Here is a 25,170-nt window from a genome sequence, read left to right on the forward strand (position 1 = left end):
ATTTGTTAGGGGTACAGTCCGGCACTGAGGTGTGCGGTGCGATGTCTGATACGTGGAGGTGCGTGGTGCTAGAAAATAAGTGCCCAGTGCTTTCAATTGCAGGAGTAGTGACGTATTTATGCGACACTTTTAAAAGCTGGAGACATTGATTAAGCTTTTTAACGCTTTTTTTTTTGGTGGACAAAGCTCTTCAACGAGTTTATAAAGTGCTCTGCTCAGTACCAAAGGAATAAACTCTAAATCACAACAATTATTTTCGCTCATTTGTTTACACTACCTGCAGACACACTCCAGCCAATTTATTATAAATCGATAAGTATCCTTAATAGCAGCTAAACGGGGACTTAGACAAAATAACGCTTGTTGCGCTTATCGGCCAGCTCAACCCTCCCCGTGCTCGAGTGGGCACTTTAGGCCATGTGTTGGCCACATGTGTTGTCCGTACGCCAAGGAGTGGAGTGGCAGTGTGCTCCAGTTGCGTCTCACTTGCGCCTCATCACACACGCACCGTTTCCAGCAGACATGCAGCCATATCCCAGTGTTGACCCTGACGTTTAGCAACTTGGCTACGCGTACGAAGCCAACAGCAAAGCATGCGATAATTGGCTGGATCTTGTTGCCGTTTGGCGTTCGTAATCCGCTTCCAATCCAATAAACTGATCACGTACGGTACGGTGATGAGTTGATGGAGCCGGGATATTGGGAAGTCATGGAATGGTCAATCGAGAAGTTTGGAATTGTTTGCTGTTCTGTTTAGCTGTTCTGTCACGTTGTCCACGTGCGCGCGCACTGTCTGTACACTTCTGCCAGTATGTTGATTCCCATTTGCGAATGCTCTGTGCACTGATTGCAACGCCGATTTAGATACACTATTGGAACAATGCAGTCTATAGTTATAACTCAAATTAATAAAAAAAATGCAACAAAGCTCCTTTTTCAAAATATGCGCCCCTTTCCGTCGTACATCGTAGGCTGAAATTTCAGCCTATCTGAAGTTTGCATTGTATAGCTGTTTTCGAGCATCAGGTGTATGTATTTAGAAGGTTATTTTTTATCGCTTCTGCTTCAGAATGAAGATTTAACAGTTTATTGTGTATTTGTCAAAAAATGACGTTTAGTTGTGGTTATTAAACATAGGCTATGAGACCACCTAAACTTTTATTAAATTACCTGTTCAGGTTAAATAATAAAAAACGGTATGTTAATCGTAAAAGCTCTATCTGTCTGACTGTCGGTTTTCACGTTCTCCAAATCAGTAACCGCCATCGCATTTTTTTCTCTTCGCCGTTCATTGCTCCTATCGCGATGTCAACCGTAAGACGTTTTACCCGGGCGCTAAATCCTAACGTCTTCCGGCTGATAAGACGGAACACCACTAAATCTTTTTAATGCACCTTGGGATAAATGATAACATGATCTTGTTTTGACATTTTTTTAGCAGGTACTCGAATCTAATTCTAGCTTTGAAGCTGAAATAACCTAGGTTGAACATCGCACACTAGATTTGTTTGTGGTTTTGCATGGAGTGTTGACATGATTTCAGCCGCCAACTGTCAAACTCCATATAAAAAAAAAAAACTGGATAGTATCGTGAAAGGTCCCTATGTCTCATTGGTTAATACGATATTTGAACGTAAACGTTGGGTGTTATTGTTGATAGTCTGTATGATTTTCATCGAATTAAATGAACTCGTACCTCTGATGTTTCCAATTTTATACCAATTCCGAACACTGACCTATTACTCTTCCTAGGCCAGCGGTTTTCCACTGATGGGGAATTTTGAACTTTTTGGGAGGGAATTTTTTGATCAAAATTTCGCTAAATATCATGGGTTGCTATGCTCAACCCCCCGCTCAATATCTTGTGAGGAGGGAATGAAATCCTACTCCACCCGACATGGAGGGAAAAGCTGCAAAAAGGTTGAAAACCATTGTCCAAGACCATGTAAACGGAAATACAGTCTTTGCTGTAGTGATGAGCAACGGGGTCGTGGATCCATCTGGCCTTTATTCTGTTTTCCACAATTGGTATTTTTTATCCTTATTTACCCTTTGGGAAAATGCGGAAATAAGGAACACCAGCTCATCGATACTAATGCACTCATTATGCAAATTTTATTACTGTCCCATTCTGGAAGATATCTAATGGATTTGGAATTGTATAGGAAAAGCTAATCGTAAATCAACTTTCGCGCAACTTAATCCTCTAATTGTGCTCCATTCTCCTCTGCTGCACTTTACCCCAAGAACGCATGCCTTTTTTCTAGTTGCTGGGCTCGCATCACTTTTTTCTGTTCCGGATTGAACCCTTCTGTTCCAGTTTTCCAAAACCGGTATGAAACATGCTTGCTATGTGTGTGTGTATTTATATATATATAGACACAAAGGTTGAAGTGAAGTTTTCACGCTTTAATGCACCATACCTCTTTAAGCAAAGCATTTTTGTCCAAATCAACCAGGCGGCCAGCTGAACCACTGTTACATCGAGCGTGTCTTTCTTCTAGTAATATCCCGTTGGTTGGTCCACCGCTTGTCCACATTCTGCAGGACAATCTTCATTCTTGACTGCATGTTTACAGCCACCTCCAGACACCATTTTCTCTTCTCCCCATAATCTTGAGCCGAAGGAGGAAGTTTCGCTTGTATTGTCCGTGGAATTCAAACGTGCAAAATCCGGTTCTCTTTCACTGACCTCGTCTACCTTGCAGTAACCGCCATGAATCTAACCTTGTTGGACTAGTTTGTGTGGCCCATTTGCTCTGGGCGCACTGGATGCTCTTTGTACGTTGCGTGATGGGAAGATGGGAATGTGTTTTAGCGCCCCCTCCTAGCCAGTCGCGCACAACATCAAACGCCAGCGCAGTACCGGTGTGCCCCGGTCGTCTTTGGTCCGCTGGTCGATTCCGCGTGCGTGTACTGTGTACTGTGTGGTAAATTTTAATTGCTTCCCTCTTTCGCGACACCATTTTTGTATGACACACACACACACACACACACACACACACACACACACACACACACACACACACACACACACACACCACACACACACACACACACACACACACACACACACACACACACACACACACACACACACACACACACACACACACACACACACACACACACACACACACACACACACACACACACACACACACACACACACACACACACACACACACACACACACACACACATACACACCAGCGAGGTGCTCACCTGCGTTCGCGAAATTCATCATCGTCATTCAGTCATCAATAAGCGAGCGTGAATACCGAAAGTGCCGACTTAATTGCGAATCCTTTGAGTAGTCTGTAGGAGGCAGCGGCGGGAGCCGTCGATGGCAATTCCCCAGACAACGACAATGTAAGACGAAACGCAATTATCCCACTCTTTGGCGGATGGAAGCGTTAATTACTGCCCTTATTCATCCACAGACACACACACTGCCGGAGGAAGTAGTTGCAAAATCGTGTATTGAAAAGCTCTGATGCACTTCTTCCAATCACTAACCATCCGGGGTTGGGGGGCGGGTGACGCTTACATTAAAATCCACCACCCGTTAGATAGGTTGTGTTTTATGAATTGTTGCTCAATGTGTATGTGTGTGTGTGTATGTGTGTGAAAAGGAAAAGAAAAACGGTTCGCCCAATTGTCCCGGCTGTTTTTTTTCCCACCGATAAACCGATTGTGAAATGGGTGGTAGGTACTATTTTTTGTCTTGTTTCGTGTGTCATGTTCCGCCACTGCTTGTGTTATGCAAAATTATCACTTTCATTAGTCGGCAGACGGACGTTAATGTACGCGCGCGCGCACCCGTTGTCTGCGTCTCGTAATAGAAGGGTTGGAGGGATTGTGGAGAATGTGGATAAATCTGCATGGGGTGGCACCCATATCCATACACTATCAGCGTAATATGTGTGGTGAAGGTTGTGATGTAACAAACGTGTGTTTTTTTATCTACCCTCTCTCCAAACCTTTTCTAGGTAAAAGTTTTGAGTTGTTTTTAAACAAAAATAATTGCAATATGTCTGTATCAGTTGTATGTTTAATTTCATCTGAATTTCCACATATAAGTCGATAATAACAATGGGAGTGCCATTGCCAATGCCAGTGGAAAACGATTGGCAGATAAAACAGCCGCTAATCGTGTGTGCAAAACATCGATCGGCTTATCAGCTGTTGTTCGGTTCTGTTCCCTGTTTGCTGCATTTCTCCCTTATTTTGCTCTTATCAGTTTATCCCAAATCCCAGCTACAGAACCATTGAAAATCTATCACTTGCTGCGGCAAACCTATTCGAACATATCTTATCATTGTAAGACAGACAAACCAAGTATATTCACGCAGTGCAGTGCGCCCGTAACAAAGATACAGGAAAGAGTTTACCCATAATCGCAAGGCTACCGAGACTTCCTATTTGTTTGTGCCGCTGAATAAGGCTGCCCCTGTTTATGCATTGCATTATGTCAATCGGTTATCTGTGTACAAGCCACTTCACCCCCGGGTGCAGCAAAGTGTTTGCTTTACGGGGGCAATTAAATAATTCTACGAACATGTGTGGGTACAGATTCACAGATGCCTTTGACTAATGTCCACAGCAGATACCGCAGAAATCCCGTGAGTGTGTCGTTACTAAGCTCCAGGAAGCTTTTTAATACATTTCAGATAACTGACCGCTCACAGGTTTACGCGGGTGGGTGTGTTGTGTGTGCCTGTAGGGGTATGATTTCAGTTGAATGAAAAAGTGTTAATATTTGTTTTTCTTCATATTTTTGAAGCATACTGCGTTATGTGTTAATATTAAAATGCACTGTTCTTGAATGAAACATTTGTTTTTTCAACGCGAAGGACATTTAAAAATGAGGGTAATATTGGTGAGCACACAACGTAAGTCTGAGGCGTTTGTGATGTCTTTCTTCGCGCCATTCTATACATGCCCCGGTCCTGCCCGATCCTGCACTTTCCGGCGTGTGATGTAATGATGTGCTCCGTGTTTAGTCCATTACCATTATCGCTTCATTACCGTCCGTTGACGCGCCTTAACACGACACTGGGCACTGGCACTTTTCATTTTATCGTGACGGCAACCGGCCGGGTGCTTCCCTTGCATATCGTTATCTATTGTTTGTTGTCGGTGTGTATAAAGTTTTTTTTCATTTCTCTGTTGTGCTGTACCAATTGTTCTTTGCCACAATTATCTCTCCACCATTCGACCACTCTACGGTAACAACTAGACTGGGGGGATACATTGGTGCTGCTGATATACGTTGATAGTGGTTCATAGGTGACATTTTGCGACATGATATGGACTGGAACGGGGTTTTCTTATTTGTCTGCCATGGTTCATGTGCTGCCTTCAAAAGTAGCACAAGTAGAAGTTATTTCTTTAACTCTATCATATGATATAGGCCAAACTGAGGATACAGGTTGGATGGTAAACGACTTAGCACTGACAAGAAGCGTTTGTTATTTGACCTTTTTAAGAATTCCTCTTTTCGCTGTGATATGGGATACAAGGGTGCGATAAGCTGGGTTTAAGAATTTTAAATAATTAAATTATTAGTAATACTATCCCCCTTGCTTTCCCTTGCTTTTTAATCTCAACGTACCGATAAATTAGAATGATTTTAACCCTTGTTTTTTTCTTTCTCTTATTTTACAGGTGAGTTCATCAAAGCGTCGATATCTGTTGAGCAATCTGGATGCAAAGAAACAATTTTCTGTACTGTTTTTATCTAACCATTAGAGACGTCATATTTACACCGGCTGACCCGGTCGTTCTGTCGTAAGCATTAAGATATTCACGCTAGAAATGTTTGTTAGTTCAGTTTAACAGATATGATCTTGCTTTCACCCAGCGGACTCTTCCACAATTGTGGGACACGCATTCGACGCCATGTGCCACGTACTCATTAAATCGCAGTACATGGAATGCATAAAATCGTAATCAATACAGTTCTTTGCTGGTTTAACATTACATATCGTTGTTACACTTACTACTGACATGCTTTAACTTGTGAGTGTTATTATGTTTCAATGCTTTCCTTCATTTTTTCATGCAATGGACGACAAACCTAATGTAAACTTCTTCTTCTTTTTGGTCCAACATGCTACGCGGAACTGCCGGGTCCATTCTGGGCTTGAACCCATGACGGGCATGTTATTGAGTCGTTCGAATTGACGACTGTACCACGGGACCACCGTCCCAATATAAACTTAAATCAAGCATTTTTACCTTATGCAAATAGTTCTTTTTGTTTGATCGTTTGATGGAACAAAGTTTGAACATGATAATTCACACGGAATAATTGCTGATATTCATGCATACAATATGTACAATTTTTGTAATTTGTATTGATAATTTTACAAAGAGCTTTCTTTACTTGCTTTATTTACAATCATTGTGCAGCGAAGTATGTTCATGCGTTATTGCTGCTCGTGGCAATTTGGAGTGGATTGAAATTGCATTTTACCATTCCAGGAAAGATCCTAGATGCCAGGCGTATGGGGTTGTTGTTTTTTAGCTTTATGCATCCATGATTTGCTAAATTTCTTCTGCTCCTTACAAGCAGATAAGAATGAGAGAGAGAGGGGGGGAAAGTAGGAAAAACGCTGTCAATTTAGCAATCGATTTTTTTACTATTTCATCGACGCGTTGCGTTCGCGATTGGAAGGAATAATCCGTTGGCAGTTGCATGTGTATTTTGCAATGTTTCGTATATGAACTCACTCAGCCATCGATCCACTCTTTGTATTATGTATGTGACCTCTTCCTGATTGGTGGTAAGCGTAAGCAGCGATTGGTCGCTGAGGAGAGAGTGGGGCTGAGCGTTCGGAAAATTTAATCAAATTTATGTTCCAGATTTGTTTTTGCCACGTTGTCCCCGTACGTCACGTACACAAATTAAGTCGGCAAGAGGAGTGAAACGAAACCAAAAAAAAAAAAAGTTCTATAAAATAGTGTAGCAAACTGGCGCTCGATGCCGATCGAAGCCAACAAAAGTGGACTAAACTAGTAGGAAAATCATCGACCAACGGCGGGGCTAAGAGGGAAAACATTCCCGAGAGGGAAGCAAAAATAAATGGAAAAGCTAGATGGCGAACAACCGAGCGGAGCAGCGGAGATGTCCTTGTGCAGCTGGCGCTTGGGGGATGGTAGCTGTCGTCCCTGGAGGTCGCGCGGGTGCATGACTTCCCGATATCGTTATTGCATCTCGCACTAAATTGCAATCACGTCGTCGTGTGAAAAGGTTGAATGATTTTTTTTTCTATAGCTTTTTTCATTGATAAGTTTTACTTTTCCTTTTTTCCGACCAAGCGATCGTTTGTAACCTTTCTTCACCCCAGGAAAGTTAAATAGCGTGGTGGGCAGACGGGCTGCGGCAACGCGCAATTTTCTTTTGCGAACACTGTTCAATTTGTGTGTCCTTCCACTTGTACGTTTTTTATTTCAAAGAGCGATAAAAAGGTGCAATAAATCTTAATCTTGTACATCTTTGTTATCGTCCTCCGTGCTGTAGCTATAAAAAGCCAATTATGTCGAGTGACTCCTTTACTCCTGTTGGGACGAGTAGCTATCCTTAATTGAATTAAAATATATACACTATTAACGATGGTCAAGAAATAAGGCTGTTTTGTTTTCTAATGATTGAAGTAGGGCTTCTTTTGAAAAATTAAAGTGCCAAACTACTACTGTTCGAAGGTATTATTGATTTTTTATTTGCTTTTCACCAAAATAGCCACGGCATCAGTCAATCAAGCTGTTGGGGCAAGGCGATATACTTGACCATGTTATCTCGACCGATGATTTGATGTCACATTTCGAAAAGCAGTAACGTATTTAAAAGACGCCGCAATCGCGTGCCTCACGAACATTAGTCGTCGATTAGTTCGGAAGAAAGCTTTTTGGACTGAACGAACACCTGCCACGGAGATAGATATTTTTGGTTTACGGTCGTACGGTGCTAAGGACTATTTTTTTTTATATTAGAGAGTTGCTATAGCCTGTGGGTAACCACTCAAATCCCTCAAAAAGGTAAAAAGATGAAAATTTTCTTAATTTTTCAATAGTCTACATGCACTGATCGTTTTTTAAAGAAACAGACAATTATCTAATTAATTAATTTATTGATCGATTAATTGATAAATAATTAATGGTTCCTTAGATAGTTTCATACAGGATGGTTTTAAAATGTATTTTTTGAATGCTTGATTTGTTTAGAATACCGAATCCGAAAAACTAAGATTCTTAAAGACTTTCTGAGATAAGAATTCAATCCACTATCCTTGGTGTGTTCAAACATAACGTTTGGAGTCGCTTAATAAAGTTAGTATGAAACCGCGTGAGAACAGTGAAAGACAACAGAACCAACACCATCCCACGTGTTGGAAAGGTTATAATATTTACATGAGCCACGTGTTCCAGCGCCTGCTCTATTGGTGGTTGTATGAACTATCTCCGTCCTAGTACTTCTCTGATTGACGCAAGTTTGCAGACACACACTCTGCGCACTAGGTTTTGAATAGAGGAAAGAAGGTGCATTTGCCAATGACAAGCCGCCACACAATGCAATCTCTGCTACAGCACAAACAACTGCGCTGCTGATAATAATAATACGCTTATGTTTTGCAACTTCGCGCTTACATTTTCTATATTTGCCATGCTCTCGTCATCGAACCGTCAAAGTGTGATAGAGAATGACGTACCTTTGCCGCAACACACGACCCTACACACAGCCAAACGCAATCGATGGTGATTTTTATTCATTAGTGTGCTGCACTCTCCTCGTACTGCGGAAACAAACCATCAACTGCTTCTATAGGCGTTCGCGGGGGGAGTTTCAGGACTGTACAGAGGAAAGAGAGGGCTATTGGGTGGTGTCCATGATTCATTTGGAACATCGTTGCTGTCAGTCTTCTGAGTGCGAAGAAGGGGAGAGGATGATAGGGAAGGCAAATGACGCTTGAGGGGTTAGAGTTGCAAGTTAGATTAAAATAATTCCATTTTTCTCTTACCACTGATAGCGATGAGCACGCAGCATTGGAGTGCGAGAGAAAGAGAGTTAGAAAGAGCAAGCAGAGCAATCGACGGCGGGGCCGGGATTCATCCATCATCGAATGGAAATTAGATTAGACGAATGTGACTCTCTGAGACTCTCATACACACACTCACAGGCCCATACATACATATAGCAAGAGTAAACATAGGAATTCCTCGGGGCGATTGTATGTGGCTCGGTCTCGCCGTAGGGATTATATTGAGTTTGGTGTGTTCTCTCGTTTCGTTTCCAGTTGAGTTTGCTTGCTGCTACTGCTTGACCTGACCACAGCGAACCGCCCGGGTGGAGCGGGTGTAATTGAGAAGTTAGTAGTTCTCCAGTCCAGCTGTCCGGCAAGAAGCCGCATGAAGGGCGTTGGGTGAACGCAAGAATCGCTTGGGTGGGGCAGCCTGGCGGGTTGGTGCGCTCCTCCCGACGGGTGGTGTGTACGGGAATGCGTTGGGCCGCTAGTATATGGGTGTGTTTCTAAATCCCCGAGCGCAGCAAGGTGGGGCACAGTGGTTCGGACCCTACACCGTACGCCGACGCTGGACTCACGCGCCCTGGACACACATAATTCGTAGTACTGCTGCTTGCTCGCTCGTCGCTCTTCCTTGCGAAGCGAGAGCGCGCGCGGGTTTTCGCTGTTGCGCTCGCTCGCTGGTTCTGTCAATTTGTGTCGGCAAAACTTTACCCTTAGTCGCGCCGTCCCCCCAACAGTGTGGGTTGTGCTTTGGCTTCGTTGTGCGGTTTGCCGCTCAGTCGATCGTTGACATTCGTCGAACGTTGTAGAAAGTGGGCCGCAGTAGTAGAGTGGTCTAGCCGGCCGTCTTGGTGGCGTAGCGACTCGGGAAATAGGAGAGCCTTTCGGTGTTCCAGCAGGTTTTGTGCAGTTCACTATTTTGCCTCCCAGCGGATGTGTGTTGATTTTTATTTTATTTAGAGAAGGAGCAATGTCAAGGATGATGGTGCACGTTTGTGTATGTGAAAAAATAGTTTATTTTTAACGCGTGCTGTGTCAACAGAGATCACTGCTGCTGCGTGTTGGATTGGGGGGTGTGAAGCCGAACGAAGGAGAATACATAACATCCGTACGGATGTTTCAGCAACCGCTGTTTACACAGCTCTTGGTGCGCAATAGTGAGATAGTGAGCGAAAAGAGACCGTCTGGTGATCAGATGGTGTGTTCTGGTGTGTACCGTGTAGTTGCCGGGAGATCCGATCGTACTAAGATCAAAAGATGTAGTTTGGTTTGGCAAAGTTTTGTGTCAGTGTCTGATCAAGGGAAGGGACTAAACTTCTTCCAGTGACAGTGCAGCATGTTGGAAAGTTTGCACGGAAGCATGATTTGTGTGTGTGTGAGTGTGTTAGGCACGATTTGTTTGTCTGCCTGCCTAAAACAGTTCTCGTTAGTTTACCATTATCTCAACTGCAATGTGATAGTGTTGTATGCTGTACCTATTTCTTCGATTCGATACCTTGAAATGTACCCATAAAAAATCCAATCTTCCATCTTTGATCAGCAAGTTCTAGTAGCGCTGGCGTTTTACTATTTATTCGTGCACTTCAATAATATTCTCAGTTTGTATTTGTGTATGTGTGTTCATGGTCACGCGGATTGTTATCGATCGATTCGCTGGGTAGCAATAATGTTGAGTGGGTTGAATCGGATCGCGCTAGTGCTGCTCCACAATTAATTAGCACGCTGCAAAAATACATGCCGATGGTCGTTGCGGTGGAGCTCTACACTCTACTGATAGCTTTCGGTACTGCTATCGTTTGCATTTCTAGCCTGCTGGCAATCAATCACAGTTTCTTGAAAGGAGGGACTGTGTGATAACGCTTACAAAACGATGGCAGCTTGTGCTCTCCCGATCGAGCAGCACCTTAAGAAATTGGTTGAGTCGACGACGTCGAGTCATACTCCGAAATACTCCACCCCTGTGTGTTTTGCTTCCCTTTATTGATGTGCGAACTGAATGTCGAACAGCAGCAATACAGATAAAATGTCCTTTAAATGTTTAATGTTCAGTCTGTCGCGATCAAAACTGTACGATTAGCAGCGACTGTGTTGTACAGCAACAACGTTTCCGTCTCGTGTGCCCTCTCGCTGCGGCGTTCTGACATTTTGTACGTTGTTTAGTGATAAGTGTGTGGCGAGAGTGAAACTGTGTTTAATGGCACAGGATCACTAAAAGCAAAAAAAGTTGTAGAAAAGGAAAAAGAAAGATGTCTTAGTGGAATGGACGGAGTTGAAGATGAGTAACTCGACTGTGGAAGAAGAAAGACTGAGCATAGAGAAACAGTGACGAAGCGCAATACTGATACGATGTGTGTACCGCTTGGCAGATAGATTGAAGTTCATCAGTGAATAGAGTTTCTTGTTTTGTTTGTTTCTTTAATCATTACACATTACCATGGACTTCTCTACCACATGATATTGGTGAGAGGAATCAACAATATGGAATATACCACCGCGTGTCTTTGCTTTCATCATCCCGAAGACGATGTTTTGTTTTAGATTGCACAGAACATTGATTTTCTTTTCCTGTTGTAATAGTTCTAGCAATAATATTTTTTTATTGCAGTAGTTTCTTTGATGAAAATAAAAAAAGACTACTGTTTATATCGGTCCTAAACGAATGAGCTATGATATATTTAAGCTATAGCGGACGGTGTATGTGAACGCAACGGTATTAGCAACAGTATTGTAGCAGAGCGAGAAAAAAACATTCACCAATCCTTTCTAGACTGAAAAGTGAGTTGGCAAATTGTCCAAAATCTGAGCCACACACCTCCGAGGCACCAATGTTATGCATTCCGCTGAACTTTCGTCCCAAAAAGATCACTCACTGCAGGTACGAAATGGATTTGGAGTGCTGTTCCAATCAATCTCTACTTACTACACTGGATAATTTGTTCGGCACTTGCCGAACGATTCTGCACTTTTACCAAACGACGCTTTTTCACGTAACGCGCACAAACACGGCAGCAACACCCCGGTTCGGTCAATTGACAATGAAAATGAATGATGCACGCTTTCGCACTAATCGGTTTTACATGGCGAGCTTAACTTTTTAAATGCAACCTAACAAGTACTTTTTTTTGATAAATGGGCCTTATCTGTGCACAACTTTGCTTCTTTTTTTCTACTGGTCTATTTTGGAGCTCATTAAAAATCATATTCAGTTCGAATTCAGATGCAACTTTAATGTAAACACTTTTTTGCTCTTGGCATCCTGAAAATGGGTAAGTGAAATACGTCTTGTGTCTATTTCTGTGCTCTTATATGGAGTTGCACGTGTTTGTGTGTGTTGTGGAATCCCGCACCCCATTAGCTGTTTATGGCAAACTGCGTGACTAGAATGACCGATAAGAAACGGCAAGTTAGCACGTTTACCGCGAATCGACTGTAAACAATGAATGAGTTTATTAGAAACGCGCCATTCGCATTCGGGATGGTAGGTAACCTTTGTTTCATTGCACAACGTTGATGTGTTTGCACTTTAATATGGCCATGACTTACAAATATTTCAACTACTCTGAAGTTGTTAAGTAAAAACCAACACAGGAAATACACGATAAACAAACTACGCTTTGGTGTGTATGGTTGTGGTGCGCGCGTTTCATTAGTTTTCGAATTACTTCATCATTCGTGAAGTATTTGATCTTTGTATCACTTGTTACCTATTTTTCAGTGAATTGGTAAAAAGACTCTAAAAATGCATAGCATGCGCAGTAACGGGACTCCAAAGCATGTACGAATGGCTTCGTGTGTTACCCATCGCGCCGATGAACCCATTCGGGGAAGGAAGTACGATTATCGGAGAACAGCAAGACACATCCTCCAAAGCAAAACCCGTAAAGTGAAGCACAACACGCAGCGCGTGTCCCGTATGGTGATGCAGAGCGAGAGATGATGCACATTTGCACACCAGATGTACGTTTTCTTCTCTATTCCTATAAGCAGCGGGCAACTGGCGGCAAAATTGGTTCGGCCATAATGGTTGGCACGATATGGTAGGGGGTTTAAATTTTTGAACCTAACGGTCCAATACGTTTCGAACGAAAACGTGTACAGGGTTGGTTGAATGATAGTTGCAGTGTGAGATATTGCAGAAATAGGGTGTCATGTCTCGTGCAACAAAAAGTCAGTTGTTCAAAATTGAGTAAAATATTGTTGAGTACAAAGTAACACAGAAGACCTCCAAAGGGCGGTATGTCAATAATTATCCAAAGTGTGGACATTCGGACACTGCGCACGTGGTAAACAGAAGCACTAAATCCAAAATGCTAAGAATCCTTCATTAAATTAAAATGCGCTTGTGCGAAAGAGCCTTGATGATGATTTAATTAAATGGCTGTGTGTTGACAGTAACGGGGCTACACGTGATCGCACCCTTCGGAAGGATGAGCGCTCGGTCCCAATTAGACACGTGCGTGTGCCCCCAATCATACTAGCTAGGCGAACAGCAACAGCAGGAGGACACCCGATAAAGGTGACAGGCGGATCAAAAACATTTGCCGGTCCAAAACTGCTTTAAATGTAGCTCAACTCTCTTCGCCTCACGGTCTCTTTCTCTCTCTCTCTAGCTCTTCCACCATCACTGTATTTCTCGTGCACACGCACTGAACAGGATCGGGTATTGGTGTGGTGGTGTGGTCGATGCACATTCCGGAGCGTTGAAGTAAATCATTTCTCCGCGTGGTAGAAGGGAAGAAGAGTGTATAATATGGTTTTATTATACACGCCAGTTACGGTCACGTTGAGCCTCGGAAGCACGTGCTCACCGGGTCAGGAGGGGAAAGAAATGGATGGTACTTGTAGCAGTGTGAGGGGAAATGCATCACATACCCATTGGGAATACACACGGACGGTGGTGCAGGAATCGATGGGTCTTAGCGAAATACGTCGTTTTAGTGTGGCCCGACGACGGTAATATTGGGTTGACATTTTCCATATGTGTCACTCAGATCAGCGCCCGTGTGGCTGGTGGATGGTGCTGGCTTATCAAGAGGAAGGAGACGAAATGGTATAGTCGACAGAGCAGCAGCAGCGGTTGTGAGAACTAACTACTCCTGTTTGGTTGGTTTTCGGTAAATATACCAATTTGTGCCTGATATCTGTGCGTGCTGGTGATTTTGAAACTATCGCGAGTTTTTTTTTTCTTATTTATTTCGGTATTTAATAGTGGTATTGCATTTTCAGCTTCTATTAACTAAGCTTAAAGTGAAAGTGTTGTGCTGTGACTGTTTTTTGCAAAAGTTTTCTCGTGTAATTTTTTTGGAACGCACTTCGCCAGATGAAGCCACCATTGTGGTGGTTTAGTTTATGATATTAAAATTTATATCTACATTTGAGATTATTGCATGTGTTTTGTTTATTACTAGTTGTTGCTGTTTGAAGTGTTGTTGTTAAATATCAGAAAGATTTGCATAAGTGGCATAATTCATTAGTAGTAAATTCATGACGTACCGTAAAAGTGAAAAAAAATCCGTACCGTTCAATTTTGGCATACATATGGTTTACAAGATCGTGCTTTCCAGATATCATTGTTTTCGGTTGATATTGTAGGCCAAGGTGTGCATTACATGTGCATCTCCGAACGTCTGTCCGAATGCGGTGTGTTAATGTGTGTTACGAAAATGGAAAACGAGAGCAGTGAGTCACAACAACGGTGGTGCTGCAGCTACTGAAGGTAGTAGATGCTGTTGTTGCATGCGTTGCAGTGCATTGAGCAAAGTTGCGCGCGCAGTAATGCAGTTTTGTGGCGTGAAGAGGGGGGAGGGGGGGGGGAGTGGTGTGGTTCCACGTGGTCCAAATTGTATGGATTTTTTTCACTTGGGCAGCGATGGCAACTAAAACACACAAAACTTTACCACACACACACGTCTCTGCAGTTATCTTTCCAAAGGCAAGGAGCTTTTACGAGCTTTAACACGAGATTGAAGGTTTGAATTGTTTTAGTTCAATTCAACGGTGCGTTAAGAAAAAAAAACACGAGCACACCCTCAAGTGTAATCGAAACTCCCTACTTGGTTGCTTTCCTACCCTGCCACTTCACCAGGACAAACGCAAGTAAAGCTTTTGTTTTCTGGTTTTAATGTGCCCTTTTTTGTTTCTAGCGTGTGAAAATGAACGTTTCCTATTTTGACATCGCGTTTTTCGATTGGCTCTGAGTTCCACAGCACCACCCTCTGATGTGTTAGCTTATCTTGAAAGATTTAAGCTTCGATTGCATTTTCCATTCATACTGTTGGAATATTGTACACCAAACGCGGCAAAATAATGCGAACAAAAAAGGCGGGGTTCACCTTCTCAGCATGGCTCAGATTAGCAACTGAAGTCATTCATAGCGAATCACCGATGACAGAAATCTCGGATCGTCACTCATCGCCGACAGATCGTGAAATGATGTCTTATGATGCACACTAATGTGTTTTCCATACCTTATAGTGTAGTGCTTTTGTGTTCACAAGTCATATTTAGATGAAAACAGTGCTTTTCACACGTACGCATGATGGACTGAGCAGTTTAAGTGAGTGTTTTTGTTTATGTTGCAATGCATGCAGTTACTGATTCGGCTTCTCGGCACCTTTTGTTCGACTTTGCACCAGCACCAAATTAAAAGTGACACAATGCAATAGTTACACCAACGGGTAGCTTGCACCAACTGGGTTAGTGTGCATTAGTGTGACGTAAAGGCGAAAGAGGACCTAAAGTAGCGTTTTCGTTGCACACCACCTGTACCTTCGGAAGCGGACACTAATATGCGGCTTTATATTTGGTAAATATTGTTCAATTGGCGTTTCGTAAACCATGTCACCTTGTACTTGGTCACATAAATGATTCATCATATAAGTAATTCTTCTCTTAACGAATATTAATAAAAATGTCTACCGACCCTATAAAGCTTTTTGAAAATAACATTTGAAAAGCTGTATTACACATATCAACTGTTTCAATAGTAATTTAAATGGTCTGACTTAGGATAATTGAACACTAATTGAAGTAGTTGAAATGAGATGATACGGAGGTAATGTCCATTGGTAAAACAAATAATCATACACATCAACTTACAGTCGTTACCGACAAAATTTTGGCTTTTTAAGGCATCAAGTTTCTACTCTAATGCACCTATCTTTGTCTGTAAGTCAGTAGATTTATTTACAAAATTCAATATAATGTCTGAAAATGCGTGTTCAAAATTATTCAGTTTAAGTTAAGTAGTTAAAAATTTAAATTGTATAATTTTCAATATAACAATACTTCATAATACTTCATACTAGAAAAAAATAACAGCACTAAAAATAAAGGATGTCGATGCCTCGACGCGGCTCGATGTGGGCTGACGATTTGACCGACTTAAAAGTTTGTCGCTTGGAAACCCGAACGAAGCAATGGAAAACTTTTTCCCGAGTACGTGTGGCATTTCGTGAAATTCTTCGAAGTTAGTTTGTCCCACTTTTGTGTCCGTGCGCGTGCTGTTGTCTTTGTGGTTAAAATCCGTTCGGTCACGAACACGTTGTCTTGTTGTTCTTTTCCCCTTTTGGGCCGACAGGGACACCCAATTTACGCACTCGATAAATTACTATCGTCCCATGTCGAAACGGACAAATGTAGCATAAAATAGGGTCATCGAGTTTTGGCTGCTACTGAATTGCCTTTTTGCGTTCCAATTTTCTTGTCTTTACTCCCTGGTCAATCGACTGAGCGGAGCTCGATGGAGTTTAAGCTATTGAACCAAACAATCTCATTTGGTTTTGGTTATATGCTTCTCACCATGTGTACCTTTCCCGTACATAATGTAACACACAGGCGGTAAGGAAAACTAGTTACCAGCTACTATGACCCTCCTCAAGAGTGTGTTGATGGAAGAGCTGGAGGTAAAAAAATCGATCAAGATAAACAACAGCGAATCAATTTGGAGAAAATCCCGTGAGTCACATGATTCTCTCGTGTGCGCCCCTGAAGGTGTGTAGTAATTCGGAAGTGACCCCGAAACGGCGGAACCAGCATACCATTTGTTTTGAAGTAGTAGCCCGAACAGTAAAATATATGGAGTGAGCGACGGTGACCCCGATCGATTGAACTCAATTCTGTCGATTAGATCTGATGGAAAATTTGGTATCCTAAATGGTCGCTTCTGTTGCCATCGACCGTCTGTCCACCGCTGTATGAAAAAGGATGTGCTGCTGTGTGCGAGCCATAACAGAAGTGTACTACCTAACCCCATGTGCCTATAATTCGTGTTGTAGACTTATGAACCGGCTGGAGAAGCTGATGGTTGGCGATAATATTTTGATGTGAGCGCAGGGATGTGTTGGCGGAAGGTTTGTTTCCGTGCTTTGTATGTGTGTTGTCGCTTATCGGTCATCATCATGTATCCTGTTCCGGCGATGTGTCGGGTTTTTCGCGCCGTCTCTGCTGGAAGTGAACCTAGAGGAGTACCTATCATTCAAACCGAATGGCCTTCTGACCATCCATGTACGATACGCTGAGGGCAGTCAACTTGCAATAGACATGCTCACGGCTAGTGGTGGGTGGCGTTGTCGGATGGTTGATTGGTTCAATCGTTCCGGCATGGGGTCGTCGAAAAGTTGGTTCACTTTCGTATAGGTTTTGGCCCTTGTTTTTCTTTCTTCACCTTCCTTTATGTGTTTTGTGGTGGTGTATGCGCGCATCTAGTTTAGTATAACGAGAAAGAGGACGTATGAGCGCAGTGTGCTGGTTGGTGGGTTGGTAGTGTGCCTTTTATTGCGTGACAGTAATTAAGTCCCGGGCATCGACCAACCTCAAGGGAGCAGCGAGAAGCGTTCACCCGAGATTCCATCCGACGTCTATAGCATAGCACGTGAGGTTAAACCGAATGAAACTAATTATCGCACCAGGCGCGCAGGGTGGTGTTGTGATGGAATGCTCATGCTCCCTTTAAGATTTCTGTCGTTTAGGATTTTTTCGACCAGTCGGTGGTATTCTTTTCGACAGCCATGTGTTAAACTATTTTGCCAAACAAATTCTTTATTATAATAATTTCAATGCATAATCTGCACTTTTTGCCGTATAATAAATTACAAAAGTAGCACAAAATATATTTTTATCCGCATATTGTAGTGGAACTAATTAAACCATAAAAACGGTAAGATTAAATATTCAATGGTAATTTGGTTTATGTTTATTAGCACAGCTTTGAAGTTACTAGCACACATTTTATCACGACGGCGATAATTGCTGTAGCTTTAAATGCTATTTCATATTGGACAAATCAATTTACTAAGTTTTAGTTGTATGTTGTGAAATTTGTTGTTGCAGTAAAAGGTAACGTCAACAGTACTTTCAGAAACTCAAGAATTGTTACAATACTGACAAATAGTATTATTGCAGAGCAGTATTTTTGTTCCATTCACGTATACTAACTTTCTATTGGTTTTGCCTCTCTTTTCTATTTGTAACAGCGGTGTTCCCGGTGCCGGTGCATCAAACACAGCCGCCGGAGGAGGTGGAGGAGGTGGCGGTGGAGGCGGGGGCGGTGGTGCACGAGGCGGCAGCAGTATGTACTCGGCACGCCATTCCGTCAGTTCGTCCTCTGGTGTCCTGATGGTGGGCCCCAACTTCCGCGTCGGCAAAAAGATCGGCTGTGGCAACTTCGGAGAACTCAGGCTGGGTAAGTAGTGTCTCGATAATGGCGAAATTATCAATCAGTATCTTGAATCGCGTTCAATTATGGATGTTGCTGCCGTAGGTTTACGATCAGTTACTTTAGCGGTATGACTTGTGAGATACAATATTACACAATTTCATCATGCACTTGTAGAGCCGTTTCTAACCTACGAACCAAATACTTGACAAAGCGCAACCTTTGTTCCAATCTGTGCCGTCGTCATGCCGATCGCAAGGGCAACCTCGGCCGCACAGGCTCCGATATCTACTTCCAGTCCGGAAACGGAAGCGTACAGCTTGGCACCATCGATGGCGAGTGAGACGGGCAGAAATAGCAACGGTTGCGGAAAGGAGGTGATAACACGCACATAACACTGACGGCGCAAGGTGTTTCGTTCCGATGTCGACACCGATGAGCTGAAGTTGGCTGCTCCATTACAGGTGGTTAAATTTGCAAGAAACTCCGCAGCACCTTTATCCGCAGCGACTATATCCTCACCGATGTTTCCAGCCAATTCAGTCAACTGTTGCCATTTTCGATTGATGCAATTGTAGCCTCGGTCCACAACAGATCTGGCAACGTTCGTTGGGTTCAGATTATCCCCGACACACAGCCTAACAGCTCCGGTTGAGCTGTTGAAGCGTGTGATGATTCGTTCAAACCCCTGACCGGCTTGGTCGGCCAGATTGCTGAGCCCGTTCCGAACTACCTCACGCCCGTAGTCTAGCGTTTGATTGAGCCGTTGGAAACTTTCTTCAAGAAAGAGTTGACCAAAAGTGTTCTGATATCCTGTGGCCAGTAGCTGAACGATGCTGTCCATAGTATCGAGTGGAAGTGTCTGAAAGTCATTCATTAGCGACTGGAATGCGGTAGTGTAATTGTCCGGTATTGCTGGCATGAACGAATCGGACGTAAATTGTGAAATGTTTACAATATGTCCAGAGGATGGCGCAGGTGCAATGTTTAGCGAGACATTGGATAGAGTTTCTGGCAATGGGAAGACTTGGTTGTTGATAGCGATGTAGGATCCGTTCGGTGCGTTCGGGCCAAGAATTGAGGATAGGCCCCAAATATCACGTCGCTTCCGTCGTCGATCAACGTTTATCGTCACACCGTCCACTCTGGTACCGTAGTCATCTAAAGCGGTATCCGTGTTGATGCGATTTCCCAATGCTACTGTTACATTTGATCGCTGAACGACATTAGCAGCTGTTGATGCCAATTGACTGGACGGTTGCGATAGGTATGGACGATTGTATTGGGAAAAGAATGGACTACATTGGTGCCGCGGTGCGATAACCTAGAATAGAAGGAAGTCAACCTCTCAGCATGTTAGTTTCATTTTGGTTTGATTGAAAATGTATGTCCCTTACCACGACAACCAGTAATGTACTTATCAATCGGTAAAACTTGCACATTTCCTGCCAGAAGTCTTACTGTAAACTGATCACATTTCCAAATAAAGTTCCTTCTTATATTGTTTGTCAGAAGTTTTCAGTCCGTCGCAGTTGTGCAAATATCTGGCGAAAAGCCGTAGAGCGAATAATCGCGTGTCATAGATAAATGACTTTTACAACAACAGGGGATAGCAGCACAATCAGGATGTAAATTTATTGTTTATTTGGTTATTTTACAATTTAGATCAACATGCACTTTATGGTTGCCTTGTCATATTGTTTTGTTTGAGCGTTGTTGTGTGCCAAGGGCGGCGTATACGCCACGAGAGCAATGTTAGAAAGAGCAATTTTTTATCATTAACATTCGGTTAAATTAACTACCTTGTTGTACATGCGTTTGACATTCAGAAGTAATGATGGATATGTCTTCCAGACATTTCTTCGCTTCCTCTACAAGGTTTTCAGCGCACTGAAGCATATTCGCTTTTGAAGTACCGAACTCATCGTTTGCTCCCAGCGTTAATTGTTGAGCGTTGTGAGACATAAGCAGGGTTTTGCGATGCACTTCGTGTAGAATCTGGAATCAAAATGGTTGAAAAAACGTTATATGTATATAGGTTAAAAATGATGTATGCTAACACGTACACTCGAGATGCATGCTAATTGGTATGCGTTATCTGTGTTAACCTCATCGATCTGATTTTCCCAACACTGTGCTATCTCATCTCTGAGATATCCTTCATCCCATTCGACCAGCAGGCGACTCATATTGTACGCTGCTTCCCGTTGTGCTTGTCGAACCCGTTCGAGCCGATTCGATATGCAATCACGGTCACCTTCGAGTGCCTTTTTGGCAGCTGCGTCTATTGATTGCCCTTGCGCACAACGCAACACTGCCACGTCCAGCGCGAGGAGCCTCTGGTTCAGTTCGATACCGAAAGCGATCCTTATGCGGTTGAGCATTGCAGCGACATCCTCGGCGTAGGTCTCTAACTCTACTAGCTGCACATTGAGCGCGCCCAGCATGTCACGGCGACTATCGTTGGCCGCACGGAAATAAGCTTCTAGAATAGATTCTATCCAAACGTTCGGCGAGAATTGTTCGGCTGGTATGGTTCTGAATTCGCTTGGGCCCTCTTGTTGCAGTAGGGTGGAAAAGAAAGGAAGATAGTTGAAAGGTAGCTCGCGGGCGTAGTTTACCTCTACGTTGGCAATGTTGGTTCCGTTGTCCATGCCAACAGTGTTGGTGTTTTCACGATTACCCAGCGAAATTTCTAAACCATTTGCGGACTGGCTGATGATGGGGGAAGCTGAGCTGGAGGTAATTGTGATGTTCGGGCTCGCTGTTGAAACTCCCGTCGTCAGAGACCACAAAAACCACCAACCAAAGCCAAATGAATTGTCAGGATACTGGTATGAAGATGTAAGTAAAAATGAACAAACAAATTGTTAAGATGTACAAAGAATGTAGCGCAAAAATGCATAACTATACTTACATGAAGAAGAAGCAAAAGCGTCACCAATAGGGAAACTTTCCGTGATGATGTCATGATGGTGTACCGTGAGCTGCTGAAGTTCGTGGTTCCCACTGAAACCTTTCCCCGATGTATATCTGAGTGATGAACTGCTCGACATAAGCGATGGCTTAAATAGTCTAGAGATGAGCATAATTGTAAGCCCTTATGTTTACTTGTAATTGTAGAGAGCATGCTTGCACAAGTGCTGCCATGCGACATCGCCGGTGTTTGCAATCTTTCTATGAAGAATACTGTTTTTCCACTCGGTCATGGTCGCAAGTGCAGTTGAGTTATTCACTTCCAGTGGCGACGAGAGGCCGTAGAGCACTGTTGAAGGTCAAACTACTAACGCACATATGGCGGGCGGTAGCTTCCTCGCAAGAGGTGTGCAACATGGCACGAGTACATCTCCCCAGCTGCTTATTGATTCCGTCGGCATCTCGGAATCTGCACTTAGGCAACCGGACAGACGGCAGACAGCAAATGGGATAGAATGCATAATGAGGCTTTTGCTGCCGACTAACTAGCGGAATGTGTTTGTTGGATGGTAACCCTTCATGAGTGTTACCAGGCGATAAGTGTTCCGTCATATTTTTTTACGTTTGTTGGTTTCTTATACAATATTCGTTAACTGCATGATCGTATTTTCAGCGCGATTTTCAGTAGAAAAAGTAACTCGAACCAATTTTTTGAACATGCCCCTTTGCATGCATACCTATTTGGTAGTTGAGTTCAACCATAGATTTCCTCAATTGTTTACAAATAATTATGCACTATAAATCGTATATTTTATTTTGGATTGAAAGAATTATGCTTATCTTACGTTGTTTAACATCGTTTTAAAAGGTTTGTTTATCCTTTTTTTGACAAAATTATTGTTCTTGAGCAGCCGAATTAAATCATAAATAATCCTTAATTGATGACCTCGTCTAGCATGCAACAGGTTGGCGTTAGTTGATTTTTTTTAGGCTGAAAACCTGCGGCTAGTTTGCCAGGCTGTGTCAAACTTAATATTGATTTATAAATACTAGATCAATTCGTGAAGTGACGCATATAGTGTAAATGAAAAATACAATCTTGTTTTCTTTGTATTATACTCATCAACATATACTAATAAATATACATTGTACTTATGAAGAAAAGAAACTCGAACATTCCATATTTGACATGTATGTTTCGTTCCACTCCTCACCTCTTGTAACTAAAACTTGCTACCAGTAAAGATTATAGGTCCTGATCTACAGGAAACTTTGTAATCTCAATTCCCCTTTATTATCATTTTAAAATGACGCAAAAATTGTCTGACTCGAGGTAATGAATATTTTGGGTTCAGGTGTTGGTCAAACGCTTCAATGTTTGTTCATCCTTCAACCTTTCATTTGGCCTCTTTTACGAAGGTAAAGAACGCTTCTAGACGAATGCAGCCTTGTGTGAAATCAGAAACACCTATAAAGAGTAACCGGAGCACGGCTCTTGAACAGCTTTTCCCACTTCTTGCTACCAGTTGGGTATGGTTGGTCAAGTAGTAGTAGTTATTCGTTTGGTGGTTTGATAAGGATCATGGGCTTTTTCAACATTTTCTGCTCATAGCGTTTACGTTTCCTTTTGTGTCGTGCGTTGGAACTCGCCGTGGCCGAAACAACCAAATTTTCGACCACAATCTATTACCAGTGACGTGATAAGGGTCTATAAAATGTTTCCCAGTGATGGCTATCGTATCGAAGTGTGGACGACGAGGATGTGTATCGATTACGCGTGTGTGTGTGTTTGCACCAACGATGGGATTTGTTCAGTGAGAACTTCTTAGACTCCGCACATGCGAACTATGTCAACTTGAAAGCTCGATTGTGCAACTTTTTCACTATGAATTATTGTGTAGCATTTGTTTGGCAATTGAAACGATTGGAATTTCGAAACTGGTTATAAAAGCACATTTAGAATAGTTAATATATTTTTTTCGCTAAAGTGTGATATTTTCTGTTTAAATATATGTACGCTGATTATTACGTATTTTTGTGGGCTTTTTTGCATCAAACCCTTGGCTAACATTTTGTTTCGTACCATGCATGTTGAAATGTTCATCTTATTTGATCGCGCCTAAATGACGATGGTTTAAAATACCATAAGATAGATACGAATAATTACATTCACATAATCTTTGAGACTGAATAATCTTTGAAGGACTGCTACCAACATAAAAACTAAAATATAATTCGCAAACGTGGCAGTTAGTTCTTCCTATTCTTCCATCTGCTCTTCCATCTTGCCTGCTCTATATGCCTTTGTACATAGGTCTTGGACGAAGTAATCCCATTGTAATCAAATGGAAGCGTTATTTGATTCCAAAGTGCCCGAAAGTGAAGAGCCCGCTGTGTAGGGTTTCGTTTATTTTGTCCGCTTCCATATCGTCTGTGTATCTGTTACTGCAAAGAAAAACAAAATGTCGTGGGGATGGTCAAAGTTATGTAAGGTTGTGAAAAATCGCACCATAAGGTTGCTTTTAGTTTAGTAATAGTCAACTGAGTTTTGTTCATGTAATTTGTATACCAAGGTCCAAAGTAGACAGGCAACATAGAAGCATAAAGACAATGATAAAATTTAAGTATAAAATATGAAATACTTGCAAGACTTTTGTCGACTTCCTGAAAATTGAAGAATTAGAGGAGGAAGCTACATGTTGGGAAATTAGTAGTCCTCTTATGCTGTATGTGTGGCACGCTTGTCCCAGAGTTCTACAGTTCTAGGGCTACTAAACTGGTCACCTTTCGCCCATCGTGGTAGAATTTCTCATTAGAATAAAAGCATCATTCGCTTCTTCCGGTAGAAAGTCCTGCCGAAGCGACGGCGTTCGTGTGCACTGACTGCCAAGAGCCTTTTTTTCGATGGTGTGTATGCGGGTGAGGGTGTGCGACCACCAGCTGTCCAGAACTGCTGATTTGCATTTATAATCGATGGAAATGGGTTTCCATCGGGCAAAATTTATAGGCCGCCTGTTTTCCGCTCCAGAAAAGCAGTAAACCGGCATCAGTGAACTATTCCTTCCATGACGTGTGCCGATGGTGAGAAATAATGTGGCGTACGCGCCGAGTTTCCTTCAGTGGACCAATGAGACCAATGAGTAACTGTGGGGATTGTAAAAAGCACATAGTAAGCCCTTTACGAAACATTTTAAGTTACTGAAGCTTTTCGTCTGGCCGGTGGATAAATAAATTCAGCTCAGATGGGTGAGTCATACAAGCAAGTAATCCAAAGCTCCATAAACATATTCCAAATAGCATGAACCAGATTGTAAGCAGTGTAACGTTTTTTGCCCCCAACATCTTTCTCCCGTTTCGAACCTTTCAAGGTGAGTTTGAAGGTTGTGTCCGGGTGAGTGGGTCTTTTTGCCCAAGCGGAAACAGTCCTACCGATCCGGATATCGTGTAGGCGGATGAAAATGGAAATTGTTGCTCGTGGGGTAAGTGCGCTCTAGTATCATGAGTGGACTGGTTTTGCTGCTACGTATAATAATTTATTCTATTTGTTCGATCATGGTCGTATTCTTCAAT

General features: G+C 42.6%; 3 protein-coding genes and 1 long non-coding RNA gene across 20 annotated transcripts in view; 1 reads left to right on the forward strand and 3 right to left on the reverse strand.

Annotated features, from left to right (window-relative positions):
• Window positions 1-25,170, forward strand: part of LOC121589301 (casein kinase I) — a 67,877-nt gene that overhangs the window by 974 nt on the left and 41,733 nt on the right. For 14 of the 16 annotated variants that reach the window (XM_041908081.1, XM_041908082.1, XM_041908084.1 and 11 more), the window contains exon 2: window positions 18,503-18,711. In XM_041908081.1, the coding sequence (XP_041764015.1) occupies window positions 18,503-18,711 (209 nt within the window). Of the gene's footprint in view, window positions 1-11,709; window positions 11,905-13,785; window positions 14,144-18,502; window positions 18,712-25,170 lie in introns of those variants that run through there. The other 2 variants (XM_041908086.1, XM_041908092.1) reach the window with 2 other exon arrangements.
• On the reverse strand, window positions 7,361-12,127 carry LOC121589306. The gene is made up of 3 exons (XR_006004290.1): window positions 11,950-12,127; window positions 9,024-11,237; window positions 7,361-8,925 (listed from the first exon to the last, which is right to left on the reverse strand). It is a non-coding gene; the product is annotated as an uncharacterized LOC121589306 (long non-coding RNA).
• Window positions 18,710-20,157, reverse strand: LOC121589304. Its single transcript, XM_041908099.1, has 2 exons — window positions 20,082-20,157; window positions 18,710-20,008 (listed from the first exon to the last, which is right to left on the reverse strand). Exons 1-2 carry the CDS (start codon window positions 20,124-20,126, stop codon window positions 18,875-18,877), a joined length of 1,179 nt encoding a protein of 392 aa, XP_041764033.1. The 5' UTR covers window positions 20,127-20,157; the 3' UTR covers window positions 18,710-18,874.
• LOC121589302 lies at window positions 20,312-22,019 on the reverse strand. Of its 2 annotated transcripts, none has more exons than XM_041908098.1 (3): window positions 21,602-22,019; window positions 20,793-21,515; window positions 20,312-20,682 (listed from the first exon to the last, which is right to left on the reverse strand). In XM_041908098.1, the coding sequence occupies exons 1-3, from the start codon at window positions 21,839-21,841 to the stop codon at window positions 20,479-20,481; spliced, it is 1,167 nt and encodes a 388-aa protein (XP_041764032.1). In that variant the 5' UTR covers window positions 21,842-22,019; the 3' UTR covers window positions 20,312-20,478. The 2 variants fall into 2 exon arrangements, with proteins under 2 accessions (XP_041764032.1, XP_041764031.1); XM_041908097.1 differs by having other exon boundaries at window positions 20,751-21,515.

This window comes from Anopheles merus, chromosome 2R (assembly GCF_017562075.2).
Source record: "Anopheles merus strain MAF chromosome 2R, AmerM5.1, whole genome shotgun sequence".
Classification (NCBI taxonomy): domain Eukaryota; kingdom Metazoa; phylum Arthropoda; class Insecta; order Diptera; family Culicidae; genus Anopheles; species Anopheles merus.

Excerpts from the sequence above, each read along its gene's own strand:
- LOC121589304 (XM_041908099.1), bottom strand. The coding sequence starts at position 20,126 with ATGTGCAAGTTTTACCGATTGATAAGTACATTACTGGTTGTCGTG. Across the intron at positions 20,009-20,081 it reads GTACATTACTGGTTGTCGTG|GTTATCGCACCGCGGCACCA; the intron begins GTAAGGGACATA and ends CTTCTATTCTAG.
- LOC121589302 (XM_041908097.1), bottom strand. The coding sequence starts at position 21,841 with ATGTCGCATGGCAGCACTTGTGCAAGCATGCTCTCTACAATTACAAGT. Across the intron at positions 21,516-21,601 it reads CGCTTTTGCTTCTTCTTCAT|TATCCTGACAATTCATTTGG; the intron begins GTAAGTATAGTT and ends TCTTCATACCAG. Across the intron at positions 20,683-20,750 it reads AATTAGCATGCATCTCGAGT|ATTCTACACGAAGTGCATCG; the intron begins GTACGTGTTAGC and ends TTTTGATTCCAG.